The sequence below is a fragment of the Acanthaster planci genome, linkage group LG09 (assembly GCF_054643075.1).
Source record: "Acanthaster planci isolate LZ-2023a linkage group LG09, COTS_SCS, whole genome shotgun sequence".
In the NCBI taxonomy this organism is placed as follows: domain Eukaryota; kingdom Metazoa; phylum Echinodermata; class Asteroidea; order Valvatida; family Acanthasteridae; genus Acanthaster; species Acanthaster planci.
Genome location: NC_141785.1, coordinates 19,543,921 through 19,565,392, shown reverse-complemented (window position 1 = coordinate 19,565,392; position 21,472 = coordinate 19,543,921). Strand labels below are relative to the sequence as shown.

Here is a 21,472-nt window from a genome sequence, read left to right as displayed (position 1 = left end):
GATAACACTGGTGTTGAAATGTAGACCTTGTGGGGACCAAATCATGATGGGGGGTGCAGACTGTTTCCCCACAACCCTGTTTTGATTCTCCTAACAGAAGAACTTGTCTCCTGAATGCGGTAATGGCCTGGAGGCACAAAGGTACTTGCACGCATGTGGAGCGGAGCATGCACTGGTTACTGCGCCAATCTATGGCGTAATCCACGTGGGCACTTGGCACAGGAATACCTTTCTTGCTTGAATAACCTGTGACTTAGCTTAAGACATAATTGACTTTTGATGGTCCTTGGACTTGTTAGGACTTGTGATGAACTCAATTACAACGCTAGTACCATTCAAGTCAAGACTTTTGCCTTGACATCCCAAATTCACTTGTCTTTGCAATGAGCACGAACCAATATGAGTACTCATCAGTGGGCAACAGTGCACACTAAACTGTTCCTTCATTGCTGTCTGTGACAATTTTTCCCCCTCCCAGGGACCGCCTGCGTACCTCCATCAACGTTCTTGGGGATTCCTACGGAGCAGGTATTGTCTACCATCTGTCTAGGAACGAGCTGGCCGCCCAAGACGCAGCCCTGGCAGCTCAAGAAGCCGGTGGCTCCTACCCAGATGTCAACCATCACAGCAATAAGATGATGGACACCTCCAACCGCAACTCCCTGGAGGTGGTGGATCGGGAACACAAGAGGATGGATGGGGATGCTTCACGGGAAACCAACTTCTAAAAAAAAGTTACCCCCCCTCCCTCCCCCTTCCCCACCGATGGGGCTGGGTTGGTCATTTCCATTCCACATCCCATTCTTTTCTGACATAATTGAACGCAAACGAATTCATTAGTGCTTTCTGTTAGCCAGTAGCGTAAAGAGATCAGTTGTCCCTACGATGACCCAAATTTGAGAGTGTGTTGTCCGTGTGCCCATTGCCCATCGGCTGTGGTCACTTGCTTGACCAGTTTGTCGGTGGCCACGGCCAGTGCACCAGTGAGTAGTACGACTTACCTTGCGTGTATCAGTGCAAACTCTTGGGTGAAATGTTTCTTTTATATTTTGCCGTGAAGATCTTGGGATGCCAATTTGGTGAATTGAAGACAGTCCCACTGCTTCCATCTGCAAAACTTTGATGATGAATTTATGGCAACGTAGCCAAGACTAATCGAGCAGGAAAGAAGAACAAAATGAACAGCAAATTGTATCCCTCTCTTGGATAGGTCAGAAGAAAAAAGATGGCAGATGTGAATCTTCTCCTCGTTGTCTCCCTCAATAAAATAACACAGGGTGTGCTTAAATGTGTAGATGTTTTTGTATTCCAACCTTAAGTCCAATTTTTCTACAGAAAATACAATGCATAGCACCATTTAAAGTCTATTTCATTATTTTTTTTACCTGTTTGTTTAGGAACTTTTTTGGTCAGGGATTGTGATGAAGTAGAGTTAGACTGGATCTGTTGATTGACAAAAAAGTGTGGGTTCTCAAGTTAGAATTGCTCATTTTAAAGAAAAATTGTATATTTAGGAATGGTTGTGAGTTGGAGAAAAACCTTATACAGTTCAAGAAATGCTTATTGTATTATTTGTTTTTAGATTTTTGATCAGTATCGTAGTTGCGAATGTTCTGTAGGTTTTTTCTGGTAATCTTGCTAGTCTTGTAGTGTATTGCTAATCTATAAAGCTCCTTTGTACAGGGCATCTTTTGTACATCTGTTTGGTATGGATTAGTTATAACATGAACTGATTTGTGACGTGACATTTTCAGTCTGGTTCAATGACCAATGTGTAAACAAACTCATAGCAATAATGAAGTGAATATAAAGAGCGTGGTTGATTGTGTTGAACCCGATTGTGTAGATAGGTGCTGAAGTTGTGGAAATGAGAAAGTGCTCTCAAAATGTAACCTAACTCCTCAAGTATCCCTCCTCGGCCTGTGTAGGTGATACTGACTGTGTCCAATTATTCTTGACAAGTATGTATATAAATATATATAAAAATTCAGTCTACATGGGTGATTTAGAGTGCATTTATACACCAGTTAACTTGATGCACGGCATGTGTCAAAACATGGCCGCAACTGTTTTCACATGGCAACTGTGATCAGCGTTGGTGTATAAATGTGCCTGGCTTTGAACCTTTGCCGTGGAGTTGGTATGTGCCCATCTGAGCAGAGTCCAAAGTACGCTGCAGTCGTTGAAAAGTTTCATTAAGCAAAGAGACAACAACAGTGCAGTCTGTAAAGCTTCTCGTTTGCCAAGTGCAAACAAGGTCAGTGACCGAGGTGAACGTGTGAAAAGCTTGAGAGCTTTGGCATCAGGTTCTCCTGTGCAGGTGCACTTAGCTGTTGCATTGTGACACCTGTCAACGGAACACTATTGTTGTATCATGCACTTAAGGGTCCCATACATGTGAGGTAAATGTAGAGTAGATGTGTGATAAAAAAATGATGTTTTGAGGTAGGGACAGTACACGGTACTATGTACCCACATCATTAGTCTTGGAGGGGCCTTTTTCAACTTAAATTACTCAAATCCTGTGTTAAATTTGTCTCCTTCATTGCTAACCTGTGGTACTCAATTAAGCCTGACAACTGTATAGAATCAGTGTTCCTCACTTGTTTGAAATTCCATCCTGAATCGCATTCTTCAAAAAAGGGTACAACCGGCTTAGTCCTTTCTACAAAAGGATGAGAGTTCGGTGTGCTGTTAACCTCTTTCCCATGATGCACTGTAAGAATGGCCTCTCCATAATAACCTCTTGGTGGCGCTCTGTGCAGTGAATCACTTCCGTCACACGGGTAACAGTGCAGTGACTCCTGTCATTGTGTCAAGGTACATTTGCCCACACATGAACACTGTTTTAGTTTAGTGCTTGCAATGCAAACTGCTGCGAGAATGTCAAGGCAGACAATCATTCAAATCACACAGTACAACATCATTCACAAAAGCACACCTCAAGTCAGCTGAGTGAGTGACTATGTTTGGCTGTTTGTTTCTGTTGGACAATTTTGTAAATATATTAAAATCTGTATCAAGTGTTAATACTAAATGCATATATATTACTATATCATAAACTGTGTATAATGCTACTAACATAGTTGCATGTGTATCTCATGTTATATCAGGGTGTTTCAAATGAAGAAAACTTATGGAATTGTTAAAAACCCCTCCTGGAATTTTGAACTATTTTGATTTTTCAAGGAGAAATGAAAACCATTAATTACTGGTTTGATTTTACATTTTTTTTCTTAATGCTTTTTTTTTTTTAGTGTGTTATGATTTATTGGTAAGCCAGTGACTATAGTTGCCTTGGTTATTTGAAATTGTAGTTGGATGCTTTAAACTTTATTCGACAATCTGTAATGATTGGTTTGTGAATTATGCAAGAATTTGATTGGGATGAAAGGTTACACAAAACTAAAATGACGGATTGCAAATGTCAAGCAATACTTGGTTGTAAGGACCAGTCGTCAGCTAGCATTGTTTGAATAATCTACCTTCAGCTATTTAGGAGAGAAACCTTGAGTCACAGTTTCTGTGAAATGAATTTGCTCAAGATTGTCGTTAACGAGACTTTCTCCTTGTATCTTTACCAGAGTTCAACTCAAGACAGGAAATCATGTTAGAATCTTTCATTCTTAAGCCATGTAACAGTATTCATTAGTTTCTAGTTCAATTCCGTTTACAGGTATTGATGAGAAGAAATCAGGGGTCAGTCGCTTGCTTAGACAAAGCATTGGCTTGTCCATTGATGGGTTTCCATCCCGCTGCATCTCACCTTGGTGACTGATAGTTGCAATCCTTCTGCAGCCTTTGTAGAAGACCTCAGAGATCACAGCTGGCGCCAATTGTCGATAGCACAATGTTTACAAAGCCCTCGCCGTCAAGAAGCCAGTGGTGATTTTTACCTTGTCGATTTAATCAGTTAACATTCAACAAAGTGCAGACAGAGTAACTTGTCCCTGACAAGATAGAACTCAAAGATAAACTGTAATGATGGTGATGCTGACAAAATACTGAAATGCACTCTCCGCTCCTCGTTCTGGTTATAGTGAAGTTGAATACGACTCCCCCGATTGAAATTGCTCATGTGCGCATTGATAACAAGTGAACAGGACTGTAATCATGTTTTTCAATCAGGCTTCTTTCAATTATTTAAGACGCACATTTGTCAAGCAGCGTGTCTGTAATTTTAAGAAATCATTTTCAGAAACCACAGAAATGAAATACACACATCTTAAAGTGCAGATTCTAACTGTCGCTTGTACCCACCATCCACTCCAAGAGTGTGAAGGGAGGGCTGATTTCTTGGAGTGTGCTGACATGGAGTGCACATGAAATGTACATATCCCTGCATAGACACATGCTTCCAGTCCCATTTATTTCTCAAATACATGTATTTTGGCTTTCTAAAACTTCTTGAATAGTCCTGATTCTAGAATGCTTTTTTATGGCATAATTCACCTTTATACAGAGAGTAGTCATTAATGTGAACTTCATTTTTGTTCCTCCAAATGTTATTTTTCACATATTTATGCACAGTTTGTACCTTAAAAAAAAAAAAGCAGGACCTGAAATGTTTAAAAGGAAAGCTCTTTACAATTTTTATAAGTGGCCCAAATAAGCACCTAAGGTTTAACGAAATTGAATCTACATTTTCATAATAATTAACCTAATTTTTTCTTGCTACACGTATGTACAATTATTACTTTTTTTACACATGATTTTTTACTGAATACTGAATTCCCTGTTTGAGTTGAGTGACCGGACCTGATTTTGCACATATGATTTGACTGAATATTCTTGCAAACAAGGAGAATCCTTTCTTTTGTACGTAGCACCCAAGCAAAGATCTGCAGATTAACCACTTGCTGCCGGGTGCTTTTAAAAATGCAGTGCACACATCCGGGAGATTTTTTAGATTTTCAGTTTTGAAAATTCTTCGAAAATTCTTCATTTCATCTAATGTATGTTTCCACCCACATGAATGACTGTTTGGTGGCTACTCTAAGCTGACAGGCAACCTTCATTGACTCCTGAGTATTTCAGCCGGACCTGCCGCCCTGTCAAGAGAACCCAGAATTGTGAGGTGTTGCATAATTTCCTTTGTCCCCAGTGAATGCGAGTGGCATCTTTTCAAACTTGACTGGATTAGCATGCAGCTGTGCTGTGTCACTCATCAATGGGGCCCTGGAGCACTTTTTCTCCGTGGTGCTCATCTGCGGGCTCGCAATGCCCAAAACAGTGATATATACTGTTAAAAACAGTGACGGTTTACCTTCGAAAAATTCAAGCCAAAAAATGATTGTAATTCCCAGCAGCAGGTCTTTTGTTCTGAGTACGCTCTTTTGTTACACAGAGCAGCTCTTTTGTCCCATTTTGGGCACTCCGATTCTGCTATAAGCCCGTGTTGCTCGAAATGGGGTTCCCCGGCACCACGTAGTTAAGACTTCTGCATGCAGTGATGTTTTCAACGTGGTGCCGGTGTCATTTTTGCAAAATTGACATCGATCCATTGCACTTTTGAACAAGAATCTCTGCAACTAATGGATGGGCAGGATCCTCCCCCAAACAATCCGCAAGTCAGACACTCCCATTCTTGCAGGCTATGCCAGCTCATGCTTAGCTTATACCTGTACCGCTTAGTAATGGATGGGTAGGATCCTCCCCCAAACAATCTGCAAGTCAGACACTCCCATTCTTGCAGGCTATGCCAGCTCATGCTTAGCTTATACCTGTACCGCTTAGTAATGGATGGGTAGGATCCTCCCCCAAACAATCTGCAAGTCGGACACTCCCATTCTTGCAGGCTATGCCAGCTCATGCTTAGCTTATACCTGTACCGCTTAGTAATGGATGGGTAGGATCCTCCCCCAAACAATCCGCAAGTCAGACACTCCCATTCTCGCAGGCCATGCCAGCTCATGCTTAGCTTATATCTGTACCGCTTAGTAATGGATGGGTAGGATCCTCCCCCAAACAATCTGCAAGTCAGACACTCCCATTCTTGCAGGCTATGCCAGCTCATGCTTAGCTTATACCTGTACCGCTTAGTAATGGATGGGTAGGATCCTCCCCCAAACAATCTGCAAGTCAGACACTCCCATTCTTGCAGGCTATGCCAGCTCATGCTTAGCTTATACCTGTACCGCTTAGTAATGGATGGGTAGGATCCTCCCCCAAACAATCTGCAAGTCGGACACTCCCATTCTTGCAGGCTATGCCAGCTCATGCTTAGCTTATACCTGTACCGCTTAGTAATGGATGGGTAGGATCCTCCCCCAAACAATCCGCAAGTCGGACACTCCCATTCTTGCAGGCTATGCCAGCTCATGCTTAGCTTATACCTGTACCGCTTAGTAATGGATGGGTAGGATCCTCCCCCAAACAATCCGCAAGTCAGACACTCCCATTCTCGCAGGCTATGCCAGCTCATGCTTAGCTTATACCTGTACCGCTTAGTAATGGATGGGTAGGATCCTCCCCCAAACAATCTGCAAGTCAGACACTCCCATTCTTGCAGGCTATGCCACATGTAAGCAATGACGCTAGACACTGCGACCAGTTAAGATCCTCGGTACCACCTCTAATGCCTGAAGACTCCGCAAAGGTGACCAGGGTCTCACAATCCCTGTGTGACCTTGAGTTATAAGTGCTTCGTCATCTCTGTCATATACAAGTTGTGTGCAGTATCAAATGCAAAAGAACTGCTAAAAACAGACATAGAATTGGAAAAACTAAATATACGACAGTGTTCAGGGTGCTAGTTTAAATTATAACTCGCGATACCCAACCAAGACTCCCATCTGCTGGTTTCTATTATTGAATGGGTTCTTTGAGTGCTGTATGTTGTGCATTTGTGTATCATAAATATATAATCACTGTTGATATGTTAACCTATAAATAACTATCATAACTGTTCTTGTACCATTCCTGAGAAATAAAAATGACAGAAACCTTGTAAACCATAATTATTGTTATGCTCAAGTGTGACAGTTTACAGTGCTGGACTTATATATTGGACAAATAAACCAACCAAAAAATGGGTGATAAAAGGTTTGTTTCAACCAAGAAAATCTCGGCTTTGCAATGTAATTATTTCATATGTAGATTAACCCCACCCCAATGAAACTTCACTTACAGTTTAGCTCTGAAATATTCACATTTTAATCTGACTAAATAACCCCCAGAACAAAATAAAAGTTGTCATTACCAATGCTTATGCATGTAGTACATCTGGGGCTGACATGGTAAAATTTATATTCTGACCAGGGTTCATCCATTTTTTGTCATTTTTACGAGTGTGAACCATATGTTGGAGGGGGTCAGCTGGTTAGTTTCACTAACACTCAAGTGATAGTAATAAATCACGTTTTTCTTCGTTGTGCCGAAGGAGGGGTTGGTAGAAAAAAAGCACTCTGTGTACAGCAAAAGTTTTGTTGATTTTACAAATGGAAGATTCACTGAAAGCTACAAACTACATGTGCATCTTGAGGCACTTGATCCAATAAATGCTGGAGAGACAGATCACAGAGGTTATGCATGAAGGCAGAATTGGAGAGAAACCTGCTTTGTTTCACTAGGAAAGGCTCAAGTGAACCTTTTGTGCATTCATGGTAACTAACTAAAATGAGAAAGAATAGTTTCCATGGCACCAGCAATGCATACCCTCTATTAGTACACCCTTTGACATCGGCATTTGGAGTTGTGAGCCAGAGAAATACCCATCAGCAGCCTTGCTAGGGGAATCAAATAACCAACTTGCAGGATCTTCTGTGAGAAGTTATAAGTACAGCAAATGATGTGCCCTTTCAATTTATTTTCTGGGCAGGATGATTTCATCCCCTTCAGACTGTCTCCCCTAAAGACCTATAACAATGATGTCACACTTTGCTTTCATGTGTGCTTTTCCTGTGGTAGTCAGGTGAGACGCGATCCATCCATTCCCTGTAGGAAAGCGCACATGTAAACAAAGCGTGACGTCATGATGTTTCGGGTTTATTGTGCTTTTTTTTGGGGGGGGGAACTCTGTTCAAACATCACTTCCGGTCTTTGTCCATGCAGGTTCTCTCTGTTTGGTGTGCATTCTCATCCCAGGCTTGTTCTCTGCTTGCCGGCGATACCTTGCTGGAGCGATGGGCATTGAGGGAGCGAGTCAGACTCCAGCTCTCCCGCTTTGTACGCCAGGATTCGTGCACCTGTTGTGAGGGGACATTCCAAAGGGTAAGTTCCAATTCAGAATAGTCAAAATCATACTCCCCCAAGAATGGGAAGCAGGTGTGAAGAAATGTCTGTGATATGTGCAGAGCAAAAAATCTCAACTCTCCTGTTGCAGTGGGGAGAAGACAAAATGTGTCTAAGAATTGACATTTTAGGACGTGACATGCCAGAAACATTTGTGTAATTCCAGCATTGAACAGGGCAGAATATGTCAAGCATTCATTGGGCCCATCTACTGGTCAAAATATTCCAGAATTGGAAAATTATTTGGTTTTTCTCAAGAGAGACATCCCCCCCAAATAAATGAGAAAATTATGGCCATGAATTCACACTTACAGGCTGTAATACATCATATATCTCTAAATGTCGTACACGACATTTGAATGCCCACGACACAGATTCAAATTAACATATTTCTCCAGGATGTAATCCATTTTGTATTTCCACTAATGGTAATGCTTCATACATAGGTACCTTTGAGTTATGTTTTATCATGGGGGATATACATGTGTATATATATATATATCTATCTGCAATGAAGCGACTTGACCGTGTCAGTGTACTTACCTCTGAGCTCAAGGCACAGTAAGCCAAAAAGAGACAGAATCCCTGGAAGGAATTGCAGATGGCAAAGAGGTAGTGGAACACGATGGTGCTCTGCGAGATGCACAGAAAGCCAAATACCCATGTACACCCCAGAAGAGGCAAGAGCATGATGGATGCCTTGGTGGATTTCCTAGAGTTTCATGAAAGTGACCATTTCATGAATTATGTCCAAAGGTACAGTGCTTCTTTAGGGAAAAAATTCCCCTACATGAATTTCAGTAAAGTTGTTGAGACCATTACAAGACCGGTTGTACATGACAGGACGAACAGACTATGGAATGCTTTGTTGCAGTTCGTTTGAATTGCATGTGACGTGAATTCCGACCGGAGGTCTTGTGATGGTCTTGAGAGGTCTTGACTACAACTCTGATGGTTTGTGTACAGACTACAATTTAATTCAAGGTGAGACTAATTTTGCACACAATTAAGCACCTGCGTGACCATTGGATCTGACTTGATTTCACTTTGCTTGTGTCTGTTATTACAGCATCATATACTAATTCTTGGGTTGAGTCTGGAATTGTGTTTTATTTCAACAGGGTAGCCTTGTCAGTGCAAAACTGATTTCATTAAGGGCCCTGATAAAAATTTTAAAAAATTAATGGAAATGAATTTCAAACAATTTAAAACATATTAAGTTAATCAAACAGAAAGATAAAACAGAAACTGAATAGCAGTCAAACAACACAGGATTTCTTTAGAAACTTAGATAAAATATCAAAGGTTATTGAATTAACAGGTAAACTAGAACAAGGTTGGCTTTCTCTAAAATGGCTGCTTTTAAAAGTTGTGTCCATCTTTCCACCCCCAGCTATTTTGAATGGAACCACTTTACTACTTATTTTCCAAAGTCCCAAATAGCTGCCAATCATCCTATTTGCCCTTTTGCTGGTCTTGGATTCCAATCATTCCCCCCCCTAAAAAGAAACGAGCCACTTACTTTGCATGATTGAACTTGCTACCTCCTTGGGCCTTTGTCAGAGTAACAATCACCTTGGTGACCTTCACCAGAATGTAGTAATTAATCTGAGAGCCAAAGTAGAGAAGGAAACCTTCAGTTTTAGTCTTGGGGCTGCACCAAGAAAAAGACTTCAAGTCCATTGGAAAACAAGAGGCGTGACCAAGCACCTCCACTGTGAGCCACGTTTGCACTCATGTGCTGTTGCATTACTTTGTGATCAACCTTTTCAAAAACAAGGTTGAATGATTATACCCCTTTATCGAGAAAACAATACCAGTGTAATCAAGAACAATGAACCTCATTGTCTGTAATTACCAATTAAACCCTTTGCAGGCAAAAGATTTGCTTTGGATTGCTTTGAAGTATGAAAATTAACAGTAGGAGAAAAGGAACTGTCAAACATCAAAACTATCTACTTCTGATCAGCCTGATGTTTGGATTGATGGGTCACATTTAATGTTGCATGCCAGATTTTTTTTTTTCCAAATCTCAGTTTGCTATGGCCTCAAGCTTAACTTTCCTGAATTTAGTCTGCTGAGTTGACACCTTTGGCTCAATGCAGATCAATGTTGCTACAGCAACATCCAATGCCAAAAATGTTTCAGCTTACGTTCTGGCAGTCTTACTCGGTGTGGAGCTCAAAATGAAGCCGTACAAAGTCAGAGACAACTCTCTTGATAGGGTCCACTTTTGCATCTGATGAACGGACTCTTCAACAGTCGTGAATGGTTTCAGGAAACAGTTTACATGCATCAAAGGCCAAATGAAATTAAGAGATTTTGACACTCGTAAAAAGCAAGTACGAATACTCACCAACATGACAATAATGACTGGCACAGCAAAAAACCAGATGGAGTTATCTACAATGCTCAGCCAGCATCTTTAAGAAGACAAAAAAAACAAACCACAATGTGAAAATCAGTCACTCCTATTTGTCACCTGAACACGTGCAAGAAATGCCAGTAACAAATATGGATTTGTATTCAATGCATAACTGCCATCAACCAAGCAGCTTACATGCCACATATTAAGACCAGTATCTAATGTGCAAAAATGAATGTCAAATTGGAATCACAAGGGCATTTAAGTCAAAAGAGACCTTCTCCACGGGAAGCCATTTTTGATCTTAATCCCTGAACCTTTCATATTTAAGTGTAATCTGTTATATGAGGTGGTGTCAGACTATTTTGGGTTCCAAGCCTCACTGTCATTTTTTTAATTATTGCTTTAAACATTTGGATATAAACTTATCACAAATTTTGAATTTTTACAAATATAACTTGACATAAGTAATCTGCAATGAAACTTTATTTTATTGCCACTATTCTTACTTTCAGGTTCAAAAAAATGAGATCTTAACCTCATTGTCAATTCAAGATGGCCAACACATGAATACAGCCTATTGATCACATTTTCACCAGATGGGAATTCACAGTGCATATATTTGCCTTAAACATCATGATTCATTACCGTTTCAATCTGATGTTTATATTTCAGACTGAGCATGTATTCCCTATTGAAATTTCAGCATGTCTGTCTACTTACATGCCGTGCATGCCCAGCGACTCCCACAGTACTGCCGTGGTGATGATGGTCAAAATCAGAGGAAAGCCTAAAGTGTTTAAACAGGGTCAGTAGTTTGGGTTGAGTGTTCTGGGGTTAGTGGTCGATTGATCATTGGTGGTTGTGAGGTGGTTTAGTTGTAGTTAATTGATGGTTGGTGGTTGGTTGGTTGGTGGATGGGTGAGGTTGGATGGATATGTTGAGTGAGCATGTTACTGCATTTAGTTATGACCACTGAACAAGCTAGGAAAGGTCTCTGATTGGGCGAGAGTCCCCTCCTGTGAGAGCCCTTCAGAGAAAGTTGAAATCTGAACAAAGGATAACAATGTGGTATCCTTGATTTGTGGCAAGTGCACACTTGTGTGGGTGGATGGGCATTGGTGGTAGTGAAGAAGACCCATGTAAGTAAAAGCAGATCACAGTAGCAGTGGAATGAACATTGTGTGGTTGTGGGGGGGGGTGTTTACATACGTCTTTGAGGGGGAGGCTATCCAACAGTGGGTTCAGATACATACTTTCCAAACACAATGCAAACCCCCATGTTAGCTGTATTATTAGTTCAGCAATCACTGATGATGCTTTTTTCCTGATCTATCCTAATTCTGAGTCGTCGTACGCACCCCATCCGAGCAGGATGTACATCTTGAGCCGCTCAGCATGGACAAAGACTACGATGACCTGGAAGTAGATCTGCACTCCCTCGATCAGCATCCAGCAGAAGATGGCAGTGTTGAAGAAGTACAGGACCATGGCCAGAGCGGCACAGCCAACCTGAGGCAACGTGGAAAGGGAGGCATGTCACTTCAGTAGCTTCATTGTGGGTGGGGTGGTCACCAGGGGAGGTAGGGCATATGTCTCCCAGCAATGGTCCATTCCCCCCCATCTCCCATTTGAAATGTGCACAGTCCACACATTTGAAGAAGCTACCGTTCTTTTTTCCTTTCAGTGCCCCCTTGAAAAACTGTCTGCAACCCCAGGTGCCTCCTGAGAAATTTCACTCAGTTACACAACTGCCTGACAGTTAAGAACAATGGGGCATATCTTTCTGATACAACCATTTTTATTGGAGCCAAAGGCTATGTCTGCTCTTGAAAATGAAGATTTGCCAGAATGCTCACGAATCAAACCAGCCATTGGTTGCAATTAATTACTTAATTACGTTGGTCCCACCAGTTTAAAGATGATTACCAAATTGGATTACCATACAAGAAATACCAGAAAAAAAAACTAACTGACCGTTCCTTTTTCTGTTGAGTCCTCAAAAAGGAATGTGACCTGGGAGAGCATGATGGCAACGGCCAGGTTGAAATGGATCAGGGTTCGCTCTGAGGTCATTCTGGAGATAACAAGGAAGACATCTTTTAAATTGGAGCTGCACGAATATCAGGCTCTGATCAGACCAAGGCTCAATTTGGATTTCCTTCTTCAAGTATCTGCCTCTTCTGTTAATGTTTGTGTAAAGGCAACCGCATGCTCTCTTCATGGAATGCTGTTGCTACGTTAGGGTCTGAGCCTGCTTAGAACGTAGGAGTGGGCTTTGACTAGATGATCAGTGTTACATACTGTGGCTGAGTTGCTACTCTTGACACATACGACGCATATTTTCATAAGATCCACTTTTTCTTCCTTGGTCTCCCCATCAAAATTTGTTTTATGTGTGTGTGTTAGTGTGTGTATCTGTTTGTTTGTTTTTTTTCGCTGATGATTACAACAGAAAAAATTTGACATTTCTATTTCAGGTATTTTTGATCCAATTTCTAGGGAGTGAAGAAGCTCATTAAGTGCCACTTTCATCAAGTGTCACAATGTTACACAACATACCTGAGAAACAAGTAAGTTGAGCATGTCAGAAATGTACCAATGATGGAGAAAATACATCCAACAAGGGAGATCACATTCAGTGCATGACTATCTTCTTCAGAAATCTAAAATAAGAGGAACATTTCCAAATAGGTCACTTGGGAGACATTTTGTGGTAAATTTTTCAACATTAGGGAGACATCAGTCATTAGGGAGACATTTCAAATGTCTCCCAAGTGACCCAACTACCAGAAGGAGGAAAATTTTAGTGTAGAAATTTTGAGAGATGATAGATTAGGGTCTAAAAGGAAAACATGCAAAGTTTGGTTAAGATCGGATTAGGGAATATTGAATTATGGGACAGTAAAGTTTGTGCACATTCCTATGGGAATGTCTCCCAAGTGACCGATTTGTGGTAATAGGAACTGCTGTTATTAGATATTTCTGTCCAAACTGTTCATTGAGATGTACAACATATTCTGTACTCCTTTTCGCTTCCATCATCCATTCCTAACAAAGGGGATGACCGGGCCACTTCAAAAGCATATTGCTATTCCATTATGAAATCCGGTCATGCAAGTGCAGTTTTGCATGAATGATCTATGTTCCTGCACTGGAAGAGGTCATTCTCCGAAGAGTATACCTGTATTGTGTGTATACTAGCATACCTACATGGACAAACATTTGGAAATTTTGAGCTGATTGGGAACAGTATGTGGTCCACGTTTCCATCCAAGATGTTCCTTCATTTGTTTTAGGCAGGACACAAGTTTGAGTATTGATGTTTAGTCTGCGAGTTTGACTCAGGGAACAAATGAGGAGTGACAGCTTGTCCTCAACACCGGCGTACCTCAATGTCTACGACTTGCACCAGAACCGCAAAGCTAGTCATGTGATCACAGCTGCATGTGACAAAGGTCTCGGTGTCTGAGATTAGGTGACAACCTTTATTCGACCACCCACCACTAGTTTCATTCCTAATTGGGGACAAAACCTCAGTTGAGAATATTACACAAGTTATAAATTATGACTTTACCATCTTACTAATCTGGCATCATTCATCAAATCATCAACACACTTGTTTAATTGATACACTTGTACCATTGTACACTGCGAATCACTTCTCACTATGACGGCGCACTCATTCTATATCGCACTGTTGCATCCACTGGTCACTGTGACGGCGCACTCATTCTGTGCCACACTGTTGCATCCACTGGTCACTGTGACGGTGCACTCATTCTGTACCACACTGTTGCATCCACTGGTCACTGTGACAGCACAGTATTCCATCCAACTGTGACGGCCGGCCCACTCATTCTGTACTATGCTGTGGCATCCCTCGTCACTGTGATGGCGTACTCATTCTGTACCGCACTATTGCATCCACTGGTCACTGTGACAGCGTACTCATTCTGTACCACACTGTTGCATCCACTGGTCACTGTGACGGCGCACTCATTCTGTACCACACTGTTGCATTCCTCGTCACTATGACGGCACACTCATTCTGTACCGCACTGTTGCATTCCTCGTCACTATGACGGCCCACTCATTCTGTACCACACTGTTGCATTCCTCATCACTATGACGGCACACTCATTCTGTATTGCACTGTTGCATCCACTGGTCACTGTGACGGCGCACTCATTCTGTACCACACTGTTGCATTCCTCGTCACTATGACGGCACACTCATTCTGTACCGCACTGTTGCATTCCTCGTCACTATGACGGCCCACTCATTCTGTACCACACTGTTGCATTCCTCATCACTATGACGGCACACTCATTCTGTATTGCACTGTTGCATCCACTGGTCACTATGACGGCACACTCATTCTGTATTGCACTGTTGCATCCACTGGTCACTGTGACGGCGCACTCATTCTGTACCACACTGTTGCATTCCTCATCACTATGACGGCACACTCATTCTGTATCGCACTGTTGCATCCACTGGTCACTGTGACGGCGCACTCATTCTGTACCACACTGTTGCATTCCTTGTCACTATGACGGCCCACTCATTCTGTATCGCACTGTTGCATCCACTGGTCACTGTGACGGCGCACTCATTCTGTACCACACTGTTGCATTCCTTGTCACTATGACGGCCCACTCATTCTGTATTGCACTGTTGCATCCACTGGTCACTGTGACGGCGCACTCATTCTGTACCACACTGTTGCATTCCTCATCACTATGACGGCACACTCATTCTGTATTGCACTGTTGCATCCACTGGTCACTGTGACGGCGCACTCATTCTGTACCACACTGTTGCATTCCTCATCACTATGACGGCGCACTCATTCTGTACCACACTGTTGCATTCCTCATCACTAAGACGGCACACTCATTCTGTATCGCACTGTTGCATCCACTGGTCACTGTGACGGCGTACTCATTCTGTACCGCACTGTTGCATTCCTCATCACTATGACGGCACACTCATTCTGTATCGCACTGTTGCATCCACTGGTCACTGTGACGGCGCACTCATTCTGTACCACACTTTTGCATTCCTTGTCACTATGACGGCCCACTCATTCTGTACCACACTGTTGCATTCCTCATCACTATGACGGCACACTCATTCTGTACCGCACTGTTGCATTCCTCATCACTGTGACGGCACACTCATTCTATATCGCACTGTTGCATCCACTGGTCACTGTGACGGCGCACTCATTCTGTACCACACTGTTGCATTCCTCATCACTATGACGGCGCACTCATTCTGTACCACACTGTTGCATTCCTCATCACTATGACGGCACACTCATTCTGTATCGCACTGTTGCATCCACTGGTCACTGTGACGGCGCACTCATTCTGTACCGCACTGTTGCATTCCTCATCACTATGACGGCACACTCATTCTGTATCGCACTGTTGCATCCACTGGTCACTGTGACGGCGCACTCATTCCATACCGCACTGTTGCATTCCTTGTCACTATGACGGAACACTCATTCTGTACCACACTGTTGCATTCCTCGTCACTATGACGGCACACTCATTCTGTACCGCACTGTTGCATTCCTCGTCACTATGACGGCCCACTCATTCTGTACCACACTGTTGCATTCCTCGTCACTATGACGGCACACTCATTCTGTACCACACTGTTGCATTCCTCATCACTATGACGGCACACTCATTCTGTACCGCACTATTGCATCCACTGGTCACTGTGACGGCGTACTCATTCTGTACCGCACTGTTGCATCCACTGGTCACTGTGACGGCGCACTCATTCTGTACCACACTGTTGCATTCCTCATCACTATGACGGCCCACTCATTCTGTACCACACTGTTGCATTCCTCGTCACTATGACGGCCCACTCATTCTGTATCGCACTGTTGCATCCACTGGTCACTATGACGGCCCACTCATTCTGTATTGCACTGTTGCATCCACTGGTCACTGTGACGGCGCACTCATTCTGTACCACACTGTTGCATTCCTCATCACTATGACGGCACACTCATTCTGTATTGCACTGTTGCATCCACTGGTCACTGTGACGGCGCACTCATTCTGTACCACACTGTTGCATTCCTCATCACTATGACGGCGCACTCATTCTGTACCGCACTGTTGCATTCCTCATCACTATGACGGCACACTCATTCTGTATCGCACTGTTGCATCCACTGGTCACTGTGACGGCGCACTCATTCTGTACCACACTGTTGCATTCCTTGTCACTATGACGGCCCACTCATTCTGTATCACACTGTTGCATTCCTCATCACTATGACGGCGCACTCATTCTGTACCACACTGTTGCATTCCTCATCACTATGACGGCACACTCATTCTGTATTGCACTGTTGCATCCACTGGTCACTGTGACCGCGCACTCATTCTGTACCACACTGTTGCATTCCTCATCACTATGACGGCGCACTCATTCTGTACCGCACTGTTGCATTCCTCATCACTATGACGGCACACTCATTCTGTATTGCACTGTTGCATCCACTGGTCACTGTGACGGCGCACTCATTCTGTACCACACTGTTGCATTCCTCATCACTATGACGGCCCACTCATTCTGTATCACACTGTTGCATTCCTCATCACTATGACGGCACACTCATTCTGTATCGCACTGTTGCATCCACTGGTCACTGTGACCGCGCACTCATTCTGTACCACACTGTTGCATTCCTCATCACTATGACGGCGCACTCATTCTGTATCGCACTGTTGCATTCCTTGTCACTGTGACAGGACACTCATTCTGTACCACACTGTTGCAACCACTGGTCACTGTGATGGCGCACTCATCCACTTGTCATTGTGACGGCCCACTCATTCTATACTGCACTATTGCATTCCTCATCACTATGACGGCCCACTCATTCTGTACCACACTGTTGCATTCCTCATTACTGTGACGGCACACTCGTTCTGTACCACACTGTTGCATCCACTCATCACTGTGACAGCACACTCATTTTGTGTCACTCATCCCTTGTCACTGTGACGGTGCACTCATTCTGTGTCACTCATCCCTTGTCACTGTGACGGTGCGCGCATTGTGAACTGCACCGTTGCCTCCCTTGTCACAGTGATGGAGCATTCATGCCACAGCATGGTCACACAAGTGCCAAATTTGAAAATCCATTTTCAACATATTACTTACTCTTTTGTACTCCTTTTAAACAACTCTCACTTCCATTTTAGTTTCAATTTAAACCCAAAGGAGGAAAACTTACGACAGAGAGAAATTCCAGAAAGAGCACATTTTTTCTGTTTCCCCATGTGCATGCGCGGTCCATAACTGCATACAAGACAAAAATCATTTCCTTTCAAGTGTGAGATGGTAACTGTTTCTGTTAGCTAAAAGGATCGGCCTTAGAAACACTCTTCAGAATAAAAGATAGAAATGTAATAAACGGAGACTTCTTTAAAAACAACGGAAAGAGATGTCAGTGCTTTGAACTTTCTTGTGAACCTTCTGTACATTGCCACCCTCACAAGTTAGCTGACAGATATTTTAAAAATCACAGTAATCTTATGATTGTAGTTACCTCTGGATCAAGATGAAACCCAAACTGGATGGCATTTTCCAAAGAGGTCTTCAAAGGTGGTACCAGTGTGACAGAGATAACCTTACTGCCGACCACAGACCTTGTCAATTCATTCTCTGATTCACTGTGTCAAGAATACAAACATCCCTGTGTTTTGTCACTGCAGCTTAAAAAGCACCTCACTGCCCACCCTTAAAGGTCAAACTTCTCTCTGAAGAACACTTCCATCAAGAAAAACTTCTTTCTTGACTCAAAAAGTACCCTTCTGTTGAACTTTCCAAGTGCAAGTCAAATAACTGCTGTAAAACAAAGCTCTTGTGTACTACTCGAATATCTTGCCTTTATAAAGTAAAGTGTGCCTCTGAATTGATCTACGTCGACATCAGAGGGCAGAGCAGAGGAGTAATAAAGGTCCCTTGTTCTCTTCACTTTATTTGCAAATACTTAATTATAAATGATGGGGAACAATGGATAGCTGAAAGCCATGTTGAGTTCTTGAGACCTTTGAAGACCTTTGCCCACACTATCACCCTGTCATGGTCGATTCTATATTTGGATCTTTTCTTTTCTTCCACAGTACCTTTCCACCTCCATCTCCTCTTCATTTTCATCTTGGCTGTCAGTGTCTTCCCCAGGCCCCATCTTGTCCTGCAGCAGGGGCCCTAGTGTGTGGTAGAGCAGCGTGACCACAGCTGAGGCATCGTGGGTGTCAAACACAGCTCGTGGGATGGAAAAAGCAGCCCCGTCCAGATCCGAAGCAATCTTGGGAAATGTGTACTCAGCCGATGCATTGGTGAGCTGTAGAAAGTCTATGACGGTCACTGAATAAAGGTAATCATAGATGGCCTCTAATTAAAATAGGTTAACATTCTTGCCATAATTATGGCAGGTCTTGAATTGGGATTCTTATGATACTACAAGCACAAACCTGACCTTGTTATCGGGACCCTTTCTAAATCTGCTGAATTCTATTATGTACAAATAACCTAATCCCGTAGTATATTTATGAACAAGGCTGGGTCAACGTGTCATTCCAAAAATTTCCTTTCATTGATTGTTGAAGCTACTGACCCACTTGGAACCCATCAGATTGAGGTCTAGAGCTGCTTGATGTAAAAGAGTAAATAATGTCACGAAGAAGAAAAGTAGACACGTGACTGGAGTACGGTGTATCATGCTGGTTGTCGGATTTGTTTTTTGTTGGAGGCGAGTTTCAAAAACACTCATACTGGATTGATATAACTGAAAAGAACTAACAGCACCGATTGACAGCAAAACTGTTTAATCCACTATTATAAATTCCTGTAGCAAGATCACGGACGTTCATACCGATGTTCTCACTAGCCAGTACAATGGAGTCCGAGGTAACATTGCTAGCTGTCTTGGCTAAGTTGACAGCCATCAGCTCAGCTGTTTGGGTAATCTGTGCTACTACACCTGACCCAACCTGAAAGAGAGTAAGAATGTGCGCTCACTCCCTGTCTATCCCAATTTTTTAAATGAATTTTTGTCAAAATGTTCACATTTCTTTGGCCAATAAATTGGTGGCATGAGTTAACCAGTAGCCACTGTAGATGTTTCATAACTTTTACAGACAAAAGCACAACTAATGCTTGACTGGCTGCAACGGAGAGTACAACAAATTATTGAACTGTACCTTTATAACCAGCAATTATTTGTGTGTCTGAAATTTTGCTTTCCTAACAGGTTCTTGGACAGGGCTGAGTGTACAGCACATATTTATTTGCACTGATAGAGATAATAACTCCATTTAAATATGTTATTTGTTAGCAGAAATGCATCAACAAGTACACTTACAGATGACCATTTCTCTGTATTCTTAGGGTTCACTAAGTTGTCGACCACATTCAGAGAGGCCTGGTGGGATAAACAGTTGGAAATGGTACATAGCTAGAAAGTCAGAAGTGTTTCTGATATGGGGTCGGGAAGGGTCTGGCATATTACAGGACAGGTTTTTCTGATATGTAATGTAAAGCTGTTGGTTCCTGTATTCTTATCGGATTCACAATGGAGATTAGGAAATTATTTCATTTTACTACTATTCTGTGCCTTCATTTAGTTCAGTGAGGAGTTGTGGGCTAATTGTTACAGTTTAGTCGTGCTGAGGCTCACAATGTCTGATGAGGAAAGAATCCTGAATGTAACATTTTAATCCGTTGAACTTCATTATAAATGGAAATATAAAAATGGAGGGTATAAAGTAAGAAAAGTAGACTTTTAGGTCAGAGGGGATTAAGGTTTATTCCTACATGAACTTTGACAGTCCTGAGAAGTCGGGGTCGCATGATCACAATTTTTTAGGACTGGTTTTAGTGAGTGACCAGTGCCAATTCATTCTGCAATTCCAAAACCTTACTGCAACCACTTCAGTGGCCTCCTCCACGCTGTAATTATCAAACGACTTGACAAGAAGGCTAGCCAGCTCAATGTAGACCTCTGCTGAGGCAGCCAATACACTGCCATCATCTGCATCTACTGTGCTGTAGTCTGCCAATGCAGCCGTCGAATTGAAAAGCAGTGCTGCTGTTTGGCTGTCAATGCTTCCCTCAGACTGGAGTGTAGTGTTCACCTAAATAATGTACAGTAATGGTACGTCATCAGAATTATGGACAAAACAATTTTGAGTTGCCACTGCCTAAATGTGAGAATCCAAGCTGAAGATAAATTTCTAGCTGCTGTGAAGAGCACAAAATATTCTCAATGTTTCCATGAAAATTTGTATTTCTACATCTTGAAATCAACTCAGCTACTCTGATGACATGTGTTAGGGAATGGTATTACCAATGCCCCTTTACGAAGTTATCAATCCTAGAAAACATGTTTTTAATGCACCAGCGTTGAGACATGTAATGTTCCTCAGTAGGTCCTATGTGTACTTTATGGAGCAGCTCAGTCTGAAAGTTAATTTTAATTACAAGTAATTCACAGAGCAGTTCAGAATCTTGTTTGACATCTGAGATTTGAACTTACCAAATTTCGTAAACTTGAAATAGTCTGACTAGCAGAATCTTTAGATGGAGTAAGTGGTACTGATGGGCTGATTATGTGTGCAATGGAAGTACTGTCTACCGTAGACAGCGTTGACACACCGCTGTCTGTTGTTGTAAATGTCCTTTCCTTCCTTGTCTGTTTTGCTGTTAAATCCAGAGTTGTCCCAGCACCTGTCTCCAAATAAGAAACCGCTGGTGTGGGCAAATCAGATGGTGCTGAATTTGGGGTGAATGTCTCTAATGCAGAGGAAACTGTTGTTAACTCAGTGTGTG

General features: G+C 42.4%; 2 protein-coding genes across 11 annotated transcripts in view; one reads left to right on the top strand and one right to left on the bottom strand.

Annotated features, from left to right (window-relative positions):
• The window catches only part of LOC110989859 (excitatory amino acid transporter-like), a 97,456-nt gene extending 90,392 nt beyond the window's left edge, over window positions 1–7,064 (top strand). For all 10 annotated transcript variants that reach the window (XM_087140903.1, XM_022254539.2, XM_022254555.2 and 7 more), the window contains one exon: window positions 479–7,064. In XM_087140903.1, coding sequence (XP_086997029.1) covers window positions 479–728 — 250 coding nt within the window. In that variant the 3' untranslated portion in view covers window positions 729–7,064. The remainder of the gene's footprint in view (window positions 1–478) is intronic.
• Window positions 7,065–7,488: 424 nt separating this feature from the next.
• On the bottom strand, window positions 7,489–19,614 carry LOC110989892 (adhesion G protein-coupled receptor D1-like). Its single transcript, XM_022254590.2, has 13 exons — window positions 19,518–19,614; window positions 18,769–19,009; window positions 18,189–18,312; window positions 17,874–17,938; window positions 13,989–14,115; window positions 13,160–13,263; window positions 12,575–12,674; window positions 11,959–12,109; window positions 11,321–11,387; window positions 10,589–10,655; window positions 9,755–9,840; window positions 8,776–8,944; window positions 7,489–8,186 (listed from the first exon to the last, which is right to left on the bottom strand). The coding sequence occupies exons 1-13, from the start codon at window positions 19,588–19,590 to the stop codon at window positions 8,028–8,030; spliced, it is 1,533 nt and encodes a 510-aa protein (XP_022110282.2). The 5' UTR covers window positions 19,591–19,614; the 3' UTR covers window positions 7,489–8,027.
• Between the last annotated feature and the right edge of the window lie 1,858 nt (window positions 19,615–21,472).

What these genes read in the sequence shown, in the direction of transcription:
- LOC110989892 (XM_022254590.2), bottom strand. Translation starts at nt 19,590, where the DNA reads ATGGCTGTCAACTTAGCCAAGACAGCTAGCAATGTTACCTCGGACTCC. An exon ending in TTCTGGAATTTCTCTCTGTC is followed by an intron (nt 14,116 to 17,873) that starts GTAAGTTTTCCT and finishes GTCCCCAATTAG; the next exon opens with GAATGAAACTAGTGGTGGGT. An exon ending in TCAACTTACTTGTTTCTCAG is followed by an intron (nt 12,675 to 13,159) that starts GTATGTTGTGTA and finishes TGTTATCTCCAG; the next exon opens with AATGACCTCAGAGCGAACCC.